Genomic DNA, 13,306 nt, shown 5'->3' with positions numbered 1-13,306 from the left:
GCTTTTAAAACGCGTGGACTTTGGGTCTTGCCCCGCCGTCTCCCTCAATGCCATCTTGTGTGGACACGAGCAAAGGCTGTCTTCAACAAGAAACGCAGCATTAGATTACTTCTCCTGAAGCGCAGAAACAAAAATACACATTCCGAATGGGTTCCGATTCTAAGACAAAATGCAAATTCATGACCAGGCCTGTAGCAAGAAGTGAAAACCAACCAACATTTGATTTTTCCGTGACAGCCACTGGAGGGTGTGCCTTCCCGGCTCCCTGCGGGTCCCTTCACGTATACGCGTATCTGCAAAAATAAATGCGTGTCCAGAAAGCGGCCTGGGTGGGCGCTGAGGGCATAAGCTGTGGGATTCAATGCCATTTGTTCTAGACGTGGTTGTTACTTCCCGCCAGCGGCGCGGGCCGGGCCGTGGGAGCCGCGTGCGGTTGCGTTTGGATCTGTGAGGGCCGCCGGTTCAGGTGCTGACCCAGCCAGCGAGGTGAGGCCGCACCGTCCCCGTGATCAAACGTGGAACGCTACAGGCACACAGGTGTGCGTGTGGGTAAGACGGGCTTTGAAAAAATTACTCAGCGGTGGCCTTGCCAACACACTCGATAGTTAGGCCTTGATTTCACCGGAAGCATCTCGCACGGGCCTTCCCTTCCCGACACTCGTTGCTGCTGCTCCTGGGGTGGGGGGGGGGGGCACGGGCTGACGAGATGGTCCCTGGCTTCCCCCCTGCGCTGGTCTCTCCGTCTCCAGCCCAGCGGCCTTCCTTCCAGTCCACGCTTTATGTCACTGCCTTGGAAATCTTTCCAACGTGTACATCAGACGAGAAGGGGATAAGTCACCTCAACCGAAAAGTGTGAGGAGCTAGTGACAGGACATCAAGCTGTGGGCGCACCATTCAAGGCCTTATCTCAAGCTGCCAGCCGGGGGTGGCAGAGTGGGAGGCCGTTTGCTACCATTAGGAAAAGTACATCAGAGCAGAAAGGACTGGAAACCCGTCCACGGGGACTCTGGCCAGGACGGAGCAGCGGTCCGTGACTGGGGCCCCCCGTCCCGTCACACGGCCGCTGCTGCCCGGGCACCTTATCTAGTTACTATCCGAAGGTTTGGGGGTGGCTATGTCTGAACACGGCTTTCGAGGAAGAGGTCTTATCCTCAGGGGAGTCGCTAACGGAGAGTTCAGTTCTCCGCTGAGGATTTATTGAGCACCGACAGTGTGCCACAAGCTGCCGCAGGGGCTGTTTGTCCCCTTATGATACCGGTAATATTGGTATATAATAACAGTAATACCCCTGTGAAGGAAGCAGCTCCTAAATCTTAAAAAAAAAAATTTGGGGGGCGCCTGGGTGGCGCAGTCGGTTAAGCGTCCGACTTCAGCCAGGTCACGATCTCGCGGTCCATGAGTTCGGGCCCCGCGTTGGGCTCTGGGCTGACGGCTCGGAGCCTGGAGCCTGTTTCCGATTCTGTGTCTCCCTCTCTCTCTGCCCCTCCCCCGTTCATGCTCTGTCTCTCTCTGTCCCAAAAATAAATAAACGTTGAAAAAAAAAATTTTGAAAAAAAAATTTTTTTAATGTTTATTTATTTTTGAGACAGAGAGAGAGAGAGAGAGAGAGACAGAGAGAGAGAGACAGAGAGAGAGGGAGACACAGAATCTGAAGCCGGCTCCAGGCTCCGAGCTGTCAGCACAGAGCCCGACGCGGGGCTCGAACCCATGAACCGCGAGATCATGACCTGAGCTAGTCAGACGCTCAACCGGATGAACCCCCAAGGCGCCCCTCCTAAATCTTTTTAACTCCCAAACTCCGCAGGAAGACGCAGGACCGAGCAGTAAGGCACTGACACCGTCTTCAGAGCAGAAGCCATACCTGGCACCCGGACCCAGGATCTGACCACCAGCCTCGGCCCCTCGCTCCCCGCTTGAGGCATATTTTCGTGGTGGTATTCCTTTAATATTGTGCCAAGACGTAACCCGAGCCCCTCAGGATGAACGGCGCAGAAACACACACCCCAAAGTGTTTTACTGACGTCTTCAAATGTCTGCATTTTAACCATAAAGACAAACAAATGGAAAATGCTAAGGTTTACAACGTCTCACCCAAAAGCTCAAGGGACACCCTAGAAGGAACGTAAGAAGCCATAAAAACAAGCATGAGTCCAGAAGCTTCCCTGGCTATTTAGCATGTCATCCTACGGTGTGATCACTAGATTTTAAGCAACATCTGAAACGATTCCAAGAGCAAAGTCCCATTTTCCCAAACACAGCTTAAATGTTCTTCCCGTCCTTTCCGAACAAATGCCTCCTCGTTCATAGCACTCAACGCCCTTCTCCTCACCAATAAGACTCATTTCCCGCGGCCTTTTAAGATAATTTCCCTTCATCCAAAATTTCAGGCTCTTGCCCTCTGGCATCCGTCCTCCAGGGAGGGGAGCGGCCGGGTACTCCGAGATGGTCAACGCAGACCTGCGGGCACCGCTGTGATGGGCACACCTGCCTCGTGGAATTGCAAGGCTCCCCGGGGGGGGCATGTGGGAGGCGCCCGGCGCAGTCGGTCGCCGTCTTCCTGACGTTATACCAGTATTCTAGGTACTTATGAACATTGTATAATTTATAGGTTTTATTGGCATCTACATCAATATTCAATGCAAGACACTATCGAAATAAAATTTGAACTGGTGATGACCTCAGACGGGGAGGGGAGGAGGGGGTCACGTAAATCATTGCCACGCTCCAGTTTCCAGGCTGGGCGACGGATTCGCAGAAGTGACCCACAGGCTGGGCCGAGTGTTCCTACGCTCCCAGACGTCCTCCCATGGCATCCCCTCGGAGATCAGGGACCCAGCCCGGGAGGGTGTCCACTCACAGGGCACACGTGCGTGCGAGTGCGCGGACCGGGGTGCTGGTCCGTGGCTACTCGGCGGAGCGGGGACAAGACGTGGGCCCGAGCCTACCGACTGCTTCAACGCCTGGCCGTGGCATCCAGCCCGACCTTGCCCATCACCCGGCACCGCAGGGGCCGCCAGGACCACAGACAGTCACCGGCTCCACACTTCTTGAAGGTCTTTGGGTAAGAAGCAGCCACAGACTTCTTCACACCTAGTATAGACCCTATTTGCTAATTCGGACTCTGGTACAACTTGTTGTGTGACCCTGGGTGCTCATTTATCTTCTCGAAGCCCCATTTCCTGCCATCTATGAAGTGTGCCGGCAACGGGGTCGGCCCTGGTGCGCCTCACAGAATTCGCTAAGTCCATGGTTCTAAAATTTGGATAAATTAGTTACCTACGAAAGGAGAAAATACTAGGAACTCTGTAGTACCTACTCCAGAGACGTTACGCAGAAGAGGGTCACTTTCAGACACCGAGTGAAATAAGAGCAGTCCAGTGGAGGGCACTCGGCCGTGGCAATGGGTCTTCCGGCAGAAGGGTGTGTCCTTTCCTGGGATGGTGTGCACGCTGGAGACGGGATGAGGGACAAATTCTTTGTGAATCCGATTTCAAGCCATGAAATAACTGACCAGTAGAAGAAAATGTCAAAGAGCTTGAGCTTGAAGTAAGCTGATGGGAAGAGAAAGAGAATTTCTTCCTTAAATCCTTGTAACTCCTTAAAAATGCAAACATCTTTTTCTGACCAAAGTCTGTATAAGTCACACTAGCCGTTGTAACGATTTTCAGTTCTTCACAATTGGTTCATATTTGAGACACTAAATCTGGGTTCTAGAAAGCCCCTCTCACACCCACAATTTCACCGCAGGAAAGAGTGGATTTCACAGGCCTCAAGAAGCCGAGCGACAGGGGCGCCTGGGTGGCGCAGTCGGTTAAGCGTCCGACTTCAGCCAGGTCACGATCTCGCGGCCCATGAGTTCGAGCCCCGCGTCGGGCTCTGGGCTGATGGCTCAGAGCCTGGAGCCTGTTTCCGATTCTGTGTCTCCCTCTCTCTCTGCCCCTCCCCCATTCATGCTCTGTCTCTCTCTGTCCCAAAAATAAATAAACGTTGAAAAAAAAATTAAAAAAAAAAAAGAAGCCGAGCGACAGAGCCGAGGTGCACGGTTAGCCTGTGACTCTGGTCTTCCAATTCCTATCCTGTTTCGTTGGTGGCAGAACGGACAAGAAAGCCCCAGGCTGTGGAATGAACTAGAAGCGTGTGTATCATTCGCTCGTGTGCACGGAGACATGGCCACGCCAGATCTAGAACCGAGTGTCATGGTAAACAGAGGGTGAGGCCTACACGTGGGGGTGCAGACGAACTTCACAAATCGGCAGCGGAAAATTATGTGCGATTCCACCAAGAACCCCAGAGAAGTAAATAGATGCGGGGGTGGGGGGGGACACAGATGGTCTCATTCAGACTGGGATGCCCGGGCAGGCTGAGCGGAAGGGCATTCTGGAAGGAGGAAAGTGCATGAGTCCTGCAGGCAGCGAAGGGCTTGTCACGTTCAAGGCCAGTGTAGCTGGGAGCAACGCGTATGTTCCTCTGCACAAACAGAGGTCAGAATTGAGACTTCCCAGTTTCTTCTTCAAGCCAGGAGGCCCACGTATCTGACCAAACTGCATCTTCAAGGACTGCTCTCCCCAGCCACAGAGCGGATCGGAGATTCGGGAGGGCGAGGTCGGCGAGGCCCAGGGACAGGAGTGTGGCCCCAAGTGCGAGAGCGATGGGAAAGAACTAAATCAGACCCAGGGGAGATTCCTCCTGCAGAACCGACAGGATCTGAGGGGCACTCATGAGGCAAGAGTCCACAGGGACCCCCACATTTCTGGCACCAGACACCGGGTGGATGACTTTCCCTTGCGAAGATGGGGAGACGGGAGTAAGGGTGTGTCCGCAGGGAAAATGCGGAGCTCAGGTTGGGATGTTCTATGTTTGAGCTCATGCAAGCATCCTCAAATACCGTCTCGAGATGCAGAGGTCTCCCTCAGCGTGCTTTCGCGCCTCATCCCACCAGACACCGGAGTATCCGGGGCGTGAACGCACGTCTCTGCTTTCTGCGTGAGCCGAAGCTGCTGGCAGATGTCGCCGCCATCACGGTTACGGCGAGGACCAGGTAAGCCTCGGTTAGGGGACAAGTTAAGGACCCTATGAAACTTTGATCATTAACAATTTTGTCTTAGGGATGTCAAACCCATCAGTCTTTGTCACGCGCCTCTCAGAAAATGTTTTTGACCTCAGCTGCAGATATTTGCAGGAGAATCATTTGACCCCTAGGCTTCCTTAGCTGTATTCGGAAAGTCAAGCCTGTGACCGTCAAACTGAATGGCTTGATAAGAGTGAAAAATAAGGGGAGCCACAGACAAGCAGACAAAGCTGCAAATCTCTTCTTCCATATCTGATTGTCAAACAAGCAGATGCATGTTAAGTGGGAAATGCACCTAACTAACCCTGAAGACAGCCACCGAGAACTAGGGACAGTGGCCAGACTCCTCCCCGCGAGACTGATTTTATTTACAGTGTGAATCGCCAACGATTCAATGTTGGATTAGGTCGCAAACTGCAACGCAACGCTGTGCCACACGTGTGACACAGACTCTCACGCTCTTCAGACTCGGGAGCACCCGTGGGAGCCCAGAGCCCGGAGGTCACCACACTGACCGCTCGCCTTCTCCGCACATTTAGTGACACAAAGCTCCGGAACCAGCAGCTCGATTAAGTTAAAACACAACTTGGGTTCCACTCAGTCCTTCAAAGAAAATCCAAAATGACCCAATCAAAAGAAATGTTATCTTGATGCGTAAAATATAAGGAAACACAAAACCCTCAAACTTCTGAATTTGAAAATTCAGTGGGAATTTGACAGGAACCAGAGAGGACAGTCACGAGGTGAACACACGACAAAGAACATCTATAATAGAAAGCAGGGACGACAACAGGTCTTTATAAAGCACCTGAGGGCCAGGTCTCGGGCTCGGAATACATTCTCCCACTAAAAACTGAAGGTCAACCAGTACACCCGCAGATCACGCACGGTGCAGGAAGGACCAGTACTCGACCACGGATACTCCGCGTCTCCACCTATAGGAGATTTAACAGGATGCATCAGGGCTCCTTTTCACTCAAATTCCTAACAATGAGAATTTAATTTGTCTCCTTTTGCTTGACTCAGTCGTACTGGTGTTTAAGGCGACAGACAACGCATCAAGTGATAGACCAAAAAAAAAAAAAAAATCCTTCAAAACAAGGACTTTTTAAAGTGCTTATTTGCAGAGACTGTTGAAAGAGTTTTCAATACCGCTCTAACGGTTTCCTGGGCTGCTGTGTAAAAAGAAAGCCGTCGATCCGGGAACCCAAGTGGCTTTAGGAAGAGTCACTGCAGATTATGACATGTGACCACCATAAGACGGACTCCAACGACGGACCTTGTCGGGGGGCGGGGGGGAGCAGCCCCTCGCGGCTTCCACCCGGCACCGCGGTCTAGAGGACCAGGGTCTGGGCTTCAATACAGCTGAGAGTTCACCTTCCACACGCTTTCTAGACTCGTGCAGCAATGGTCGTAACAAGCGGCAGTGAAGTGTAAGCCCAACGTATCTTCACGTTTATTTACGGAGACGCTCAACCATGCACAAAACTGGAGGAAACAGGATAATGAGAGCCCTCACCCAGCACTCTTGACATTTGGTCCATCTTGTTTTATACAGATGCTCAACCCACCTCCCATTCCCCTAGCATATTTTAATTTAAATACCAGACAACACAGCATTTGATTTCACTTATGTGGACTCAGTTTTTCAGCACAGCCCCATGCCATTACCATCTCACTTCAGGCAGTTAATACAAACCCACACGTAGTCTGATTTCTCTGGTTGTCCCCAAAATGTGGTTTACAGCTGACTTGTTCAGAGACTGTGATTACGAGCCTGGGGTGTCTCCCATTCTGCCTCCTCTGCCCTTCTTGGCGTTACTGATTTCTCAGAGGAATCGGGTCACTTGTCCTGTGAAGTGTCTCACGTTCTGACTTGGCTGATTTCTTTCCTCTTGTTCAAAATGGCAGACCCCCAGACTCCATTAGATGTGGGCTCAACTTTGCAGCCCAGTCTCTTCACTGGTGGGACTGTAGCACCTCATGGCCTGTGGCCACCTTGTCACATCTCAGCGTCTGTCTGTGACCTCATGGCCCGTGGCCACCTCCTCATGTCTGCATCTCTCTGTCTGTGAAACTTCAAGTGCTCTGGGTTCTGGAACCTTCTGTGGTAAAGATCCTGCTGTCCCCTAACCATCTAGCACCCACTGAAGACTGTCACCCAGACCTATTAGGGCTTTTGAGTGGTGACTTCTATTCTTATCACTTACTCTGAATCGATTAGCTAGAATCTTCTGAAAAGAAAAACTTTCTCTCGCCAACTATTTATTTACCCTGAAACGCATTTCGTACAGGAAAGGCATCATAAATGTTTACTTCTTTGTAATTTTTTAGAGTAATAGACCGATGCTCTAGCCCTCTCCAAAGGCCATCAGTGAGATTTAAAGACAGAAGTACTTGCGAACTGAAGGTTTGCATAGAATTCTGTACCTTTTCAACCTGGCTCCAGTCACGTCTTGAGCTCCATTATTTCACCCTACGGCAGTGGGCATCCCTTCTGCATTTGTGGACACAACCCCACCGTCTTCCCTACTCGCTTTACTGCCCGGCACAGCCTGTGTCCCGGGCGCGTCCTGTACTCCCAGCAGGTGGAAACCACGGTCTGGGTGCTGGGCTTCCCACTGTTGCTGCCAGGCCTTTTGGGTCGATAAAGCTAAGAAACAACGCAGGTTCTGAAGAGAAAACAAAATTGTGGGCTGGTAGCAGACACGTCCGTTTCACAATTTTAAAACGACACGGTTCATGAGGAGCCACATCGGTTCCACGCTTGCGTTTCTTGCCTTATGCTCAGACCACAGGTTCCGTCCTTTCGTGCGCTGGCTGACTTGGGGGCTGGAAAACCAACGAGAGCAGAGCGGCTTTCCTGACACACACACACCTACAGTGAGGAGGCCCGCGGCTTCGCACAAGGGACGCGCACCCAGCCTGCGTTAATTTCTCGCTCCAGCGGAAATCCGGACACAGAACCCATCTTTGCCATCTGAGGAGGCACGGAATAAAGGGGGAAACACTCCTATGTTCACCCGTCTCTGGTTTACGCCCAGGGGTGGACGTTTCTGGGGCCCACGGGAACCACCACACAGAGAGCTCCTCCAAGTGCGGCGTGCTGGAGATGTGACTCACGTCATCGACGGCGTGGACCACTTCCGCAGGCACAGAGCTGGGGGTAAAACAATGACAATAATGACCACGCACATCACTGTGGAGGGTCCTTCTCTTTCCCTACTCCCCAAACTCTTCTCTGCCACTGTCATTTCTGCGGGGCCCTCCTTTTGTGGTCACTTCCTGTCCTCCCCCCTCCCGCCCCCGTCCTCTCCTTGCCTTTGGGTTTGTCTCGTCACCCCCACTTCTGCCCCTCACCCCTGCTCTTGTATCAGCGTCTCAGATTTTCTCCCTGCTCCTCATTCTCGTCTCTCCTCCGTCCTTCCCACGTTCTCCGCCAACGTTTTCTCTTCTGCCTCTGCTTTTCATTCTATGTTCCCTTCTTGTGTCGTGCGGGAGAGACGGACAGATCTACAACCCGATGCCTCCTGCAAGTGCAGCTGTGGGGCTGGCTGATGTGCACACAACGTCACACCAAGGTCTCCGCCTTCAGGACCTTGGCCGTTTGAAGGCAATCATGAATCTGGCAAAAGGCAACGTGTCGCAGAAATGGAAGCTAAATGAACGTAAATGATGTAGGCACACAGGCACAAGGTCAGGAAGCCGCTCGGGAAGGTCTGAGAAGCTAGACAGCCAGGAGCAACGGCGTCCGGCAGAACTCCCCGCAACGGCAGACACGTTTCTGTGTCTAAGCAGCGGCCCGACATCAGCAACGGGAAAGCTACGCGTACGTGAAAACACCACAGTCTGGAGCTGCTGGCGGCTGTGTTTCCAGGTCCTTGGACCTCTGACACACAGTACACGGCAACCAGTCAGCACAGCACATACGTGTTATGCCCACGAAAAGAAAAAAATATGCAACCACTGTCAAAAAGGTACAAATTGCATTTCATGCTGCAGGACTGACCAAGGGCCTTCTAACGACCTTCCCAAGCCAAGTGCTAGACCGTATGATGCAAACGTCAGTGTGGCCCGAGTGAGGCCCTTACAGCAGAGCAAGACTTGGGCAGACGAGGGCAGGACCCTGACACGAGCCACCTCACAGGGCAGAAGGCAGTGCCTGTTCGCTGCGGACCTGCTGACGGGACTGACCTAACGCAAGCAGGGGACAGTGTGAGGTGGTGTCCCCGATGGAGGGCCTAGAATGTGGAATCCATCTGGCTACAATGGGGAGAAATTCCCACGGGGGGTTGTTTCCTCGCGGGAAGAAAGGAAAGTCATACTTAGTAGGGTTTTCAAGCAAACAGCCAACCAAAATGATTCCAGATAATTCCCTTATTCATTAATACCATCAAAACTCTAGGTCACAAGGGGCGCCTGGGTGGTTCAGTCAGTTGAGCGTCCGACTTTGTCTCAGGTCATGGTCTCAGAGTTCATAGGTTCAAGCCCCGCCTTGGGCTCTGTGCTGATGGCTCAGAGCCCGGAGCCTGCTTCGGATTCTGTGTCTCCCTCTCTCTCTGCCCCTTCCCCACTCACACTCTGTCTCTCTCTCTCTCTCTCTTTCTCTCTCTCTCAAAAATAAATAAACATTTAAAAAAAGAAAAAAAGAAGAAAAAAAAAGCCTAGGTCACAAACATCTAGGTCAGTACTAGTTACCTTTCTGCGCCCCTGAGGGGCCTCTGGGGTAAATACGGGAGGTGCTCCCCATACAGAGAGAGGACCAGCGAGAGCCTGGCCCTGCCGGGCACTGAAAGAAGGCTGGCCGCGTCGGTGGTCCCGCTGCTTCATGATGAGCAAGGCAGCTCCCCACCCACCCCCCACCCCAGGGACAGACACATCCTGCTTTGGGGCCAAGGGTAGGAAGATGGGAGGCGTGGGAAATCACTGCATTTTCTATTGTGTTCCTTAAAACAGACACACACACACACACACACACACACACACACACGATGCGAAAGCAAATTACCTGTTCCGTGAAGCTGGATCCTCGGATTCCTCATCAAAAGGCAACAAAGGGCGGATCCGGCAGTGAACCCTGATATTCCCTTTCAGCTCCTACGACAACAGAGTTTGTCCCTGTGAGCTCAGGGGCAAGTCTGAGTGGGCGGACTATTTCCTTAGAGACCGCGGCCTGACGGCCGCTTCCCCGGGACGTGAGCGTCGCGTTCCCCACCCACACCTTGGCTTCTGATCAAGTCCCCACGGAGTGGCACTGAGCAGTCAGTGTCATTTTAGGCTTTTTAAACATCCACGCTGAAGCGTGTTCACTTGGCAAACCATCATCGTGTGGTGATGAGTGTCCAGAAACCACCTCTCGATGGGGACCCGCGTCAAATTTCTGAGGCATTTTGGGAGAGGTTTCTGAAACCTGGTACTTTTCCAGACCCCGCCAAGTGTTCACCCAAATCGTGGCACGATGTGGTACTTCAGAGACAAAGGGCAACGATGTGGGACAACCGCTCCACGTGCCCCCACGTGGAAGAAGGGAGCACGTCTGCGCGGCCCGGCTCGCCTCGGCCAGGCTGTGCCCAGACCCCCCGACGGCGCGGGTCTACCACGTCCGGGTGCCCCTGGCTCCACGCTGCACCCCGCTCTCTGGCACTGTGCGCGCGTCCGTTGCCCCCTGGTCCTTTCACAGCGACGGGACCATGACGAAGATGTCTATTCTTCCTCCACACGACAGCGTCAGAAACTCGAAGTCCGCCACCGTGTCCTCCAGAAGCCATCCTTCTCCACTCACTCCCGGGGCCCTCGCGCACCTCTCCCTTGGTCTCTGCAGCAGGGCGACACTGCTGTCCAGACCGGGGACCAAAAGGCACCAAGATGCTTTGAAAGTGCGGTCGGCGGGAAGCGTGCATGCGCTCCGGTGTCACGGTGTAGAGCTCCGCCCAAGGAGTGGCTCAGGCACAGGGAGAATTACTCCCACGTGGGTCTGGCCGTGGAGGGAGCCCGGGGACGGGAGAGAATCTTCCCAGGAACCACCGGGTCCTGGGGCTGCTGGTCCACGGGACTGTGAGCCGGGCCGGGGCTCAACCACACCACCCAACCTCATGGAAGTTCAGCCACCAAACCGTCAGCTCTGGCCTCGCGGTGTGCAGAAACGGACACCTGAGTGTGCACACTCCGTGGGCCGCAGAGCTCAGCCCGCGGCCGAACGTGAGGGGGCCATGCTTTGCGCCCTGCGGATGGGGGAGGAAGAGCTGGGGCCGGGGCTCGCGAGGAAGGCAGCGCTCTGAGAGTCCTAGGTCCGGTGTCCCCTGTGCGGACCTCCGCCCCCCTCCACGTGCCCCGGTGCCCCCCCCCCGTGTTGACCTCCACCCCCCCATGTGTCCCAGTGTCCCCCCTGTGTGTCTGGAGTCCCCCGAGCAGACCTCTGCCCCCACCCCCAACATGCCCCGGTGCCCCTCCCAGCCCCGGCCTTTCACTGGGGTCCCTGCCCAGGTCCCCTGTGCCGCCACCCTTCTGGGAACCCGGACCGCACTCACCACCAAACGGTTGTGAAGCACCTTCCTCCTCTGCTTCTCTAGCTGGTACCTCGAGTCCGCTTCCTGCAGGCGTCGCTCCAGATGTCCCGCCTTGGACCGCCAAGCTGCAACAATGGTTTACCCGCGTGTCCGGCTGGTTTCCGGGAGGGGGGCCTGCACTACATCCTGTCTCCCTCTTCTCCCTTCCGGTTTTCCATAAAACACCTCACGTTTTCAAAGCCGAGAGACACTATTTTCCATAAAATAACAGCACTGTCCCCTTTGCTGGAGCGCGTGACATGTAGGACCACCTGTGTGGGCTGAGTCACCTCACCTGAGACCCTTCAGGAGAGGCCCTGAACCGAATGCACCAAAGAGGCATGAGACCCTTAGGTACTCAGTGATTTGAACTAAAATATCTGGGGGCCCCTTGGGGGGCTAAGTCAGTTGGGCACCCACTCTTGGTTTTGGCTCAGGTCATGATCTCGCAGTTTGTGAGTTCGAGCCCCAGAGTCGGCCTCTGTGCTGACAGGTTGGAGCTTGGAGCCTGCTTGGGATTCTGTGTCTCACTCTCTCTGCCCCTCCCTTGCTTGCTCGCTCACTTGCTCTCTCTCTCCCTCTCTCTAATAAACTAAAATATCTGTCAGGCTAACAGAAACCTAGTACGCCTTAATTCACACAGTGCCACGGGGCCAAAGCACCTCCCTCCATGAGCTGCCTGTTGGGTAGTTTGAGCACATCCCGTCCTGACCCAATAGCGGCCGAGCGCTGTGGGCTTCCCAGATGTGAGGAAAGGGCTGAGCGGTTCGAACGGAGCCTCACACACACTCTAGGAGCCTCCGGCACAGGACGTGCAGCAGGGACACGGTGCCAGCTCAGGGACAGCATCGAGGTCCAGAAAGCCTCTTCGAGTAACCAGAGGAAACGGGGACTCCCTGAGGAGGGAGCGCGGCCAAGGACCGCAGCCCCCATGCACGCCAACGACCGCCTGGGTGTTGGCTCTTGCCCCTGTGCCCAGGCAGGGCGCGTGGTCAAAGGAGAGGGAAACTTCAATCCCCGGCAGGTGGGGCCATGGCTTACACAGCAGAGCCTGGTGTTGGGGCTGTGCCCTCTGGACCCCCTCGGCCACTTCAGAAAGGCCTGTCTGCAGGTGGTCCCAGAAATTCCTGAAAACTTCCAGAAAAGAGGCATGCAGTGCCTTTACGTCTTGCTTCAGTGCCTATAGAGCAAAAATATACAGCACTGAGGTAGTGACTATTATTAATCACATAGCGCTATATATAATAATTTCCCAAGTGGCTATAGAATAAGAACACAGCCGCCTGGCGCAGTCACGTGCCGATTTATTACGAACTAAATCTACTTAAAGCTCAAGTTCTCAAAAGTTAGATGAAGGACAGGTTTTGTCCGCTGGGTACTTGCTTGTGAGGATGGCCGGGCCCCGGTCCCACGTCGCCCTCCACACACAGCTGCAGGGCTCTGATGTATTATCCAGACCGCCTGCTTGGAGCCACATTGTCCTGGGCCCATGGTGAGCGCCGTGGTGACCCCGTGCTTAGGGGACACACGTCCGTCCGGGTGCACGTGCGAGAGCCTTCAGAGAAGTCTGAGGACAATGCAACTGATAAACAGCATCCCCCACGTCAGGGGCTCTTCCCTTCTGATGCGACTGGAAGGCTGTTTGGCCCAGAGAAGGAAGGTGCGGATGTCCTGCAGCTTAACGTCTCCTACG

General features: G+C 54.1%; 1 protein-coding gene across 1 annotated transcript in view; it reads right to left on the bottom strand.

The window, feature by feature from the left end:
• The window catches only part of KIF25 (kinesin family member 25), a 45,828-nt gene that overhangs the window by 16,740 nt on the left and 15,782 nt on the right, over positions 1 to 13,306 (bottom strand). Inside the window, exons 4-7 of the mRNA XM_043592768.1 lie at positions 12,655 to 12,793; positions 11,596 to 11,699; positions 10,077 to 10,165; positions 8,192 to 8,228 (exon numbers count right to left, since the gene is read on the bottom strand). Of these exons, the coding sequence (XP_043448703.1) occupies positions 8,192 to 8,228; positions 10,077 to 10,165; positions 11,596 to 11,699; positions 12,655 to 12,793 (369 nt within the window). The remainder of the gene's footprint in view (positions 1 to 8,191; positions 8,229 to 10,076; positions 10,166 to 11,595; positions 11,700 to 12,654; positions 12,794 to 13,306) is intronic.

This window comes from Prionailurus bengalensis, chromosome B2 (assembly GCF_016509475.1).
Source record: "Prionailurus bengalensis isolate Pbe53 chromosome B2, Fcat_Pben_1.1_paternal_pri, whole genome shotgun sequence".
Classification (NCBI taxonomy): Eukaryota; Metazoa; Chordata; class Mammalia; order Carnivora; family Felidae; genus Prionailurus; species Prionailurus bengalensis.
This window is presented reverse-complemented; position numbering and strand designations above follow the sequence as displayed.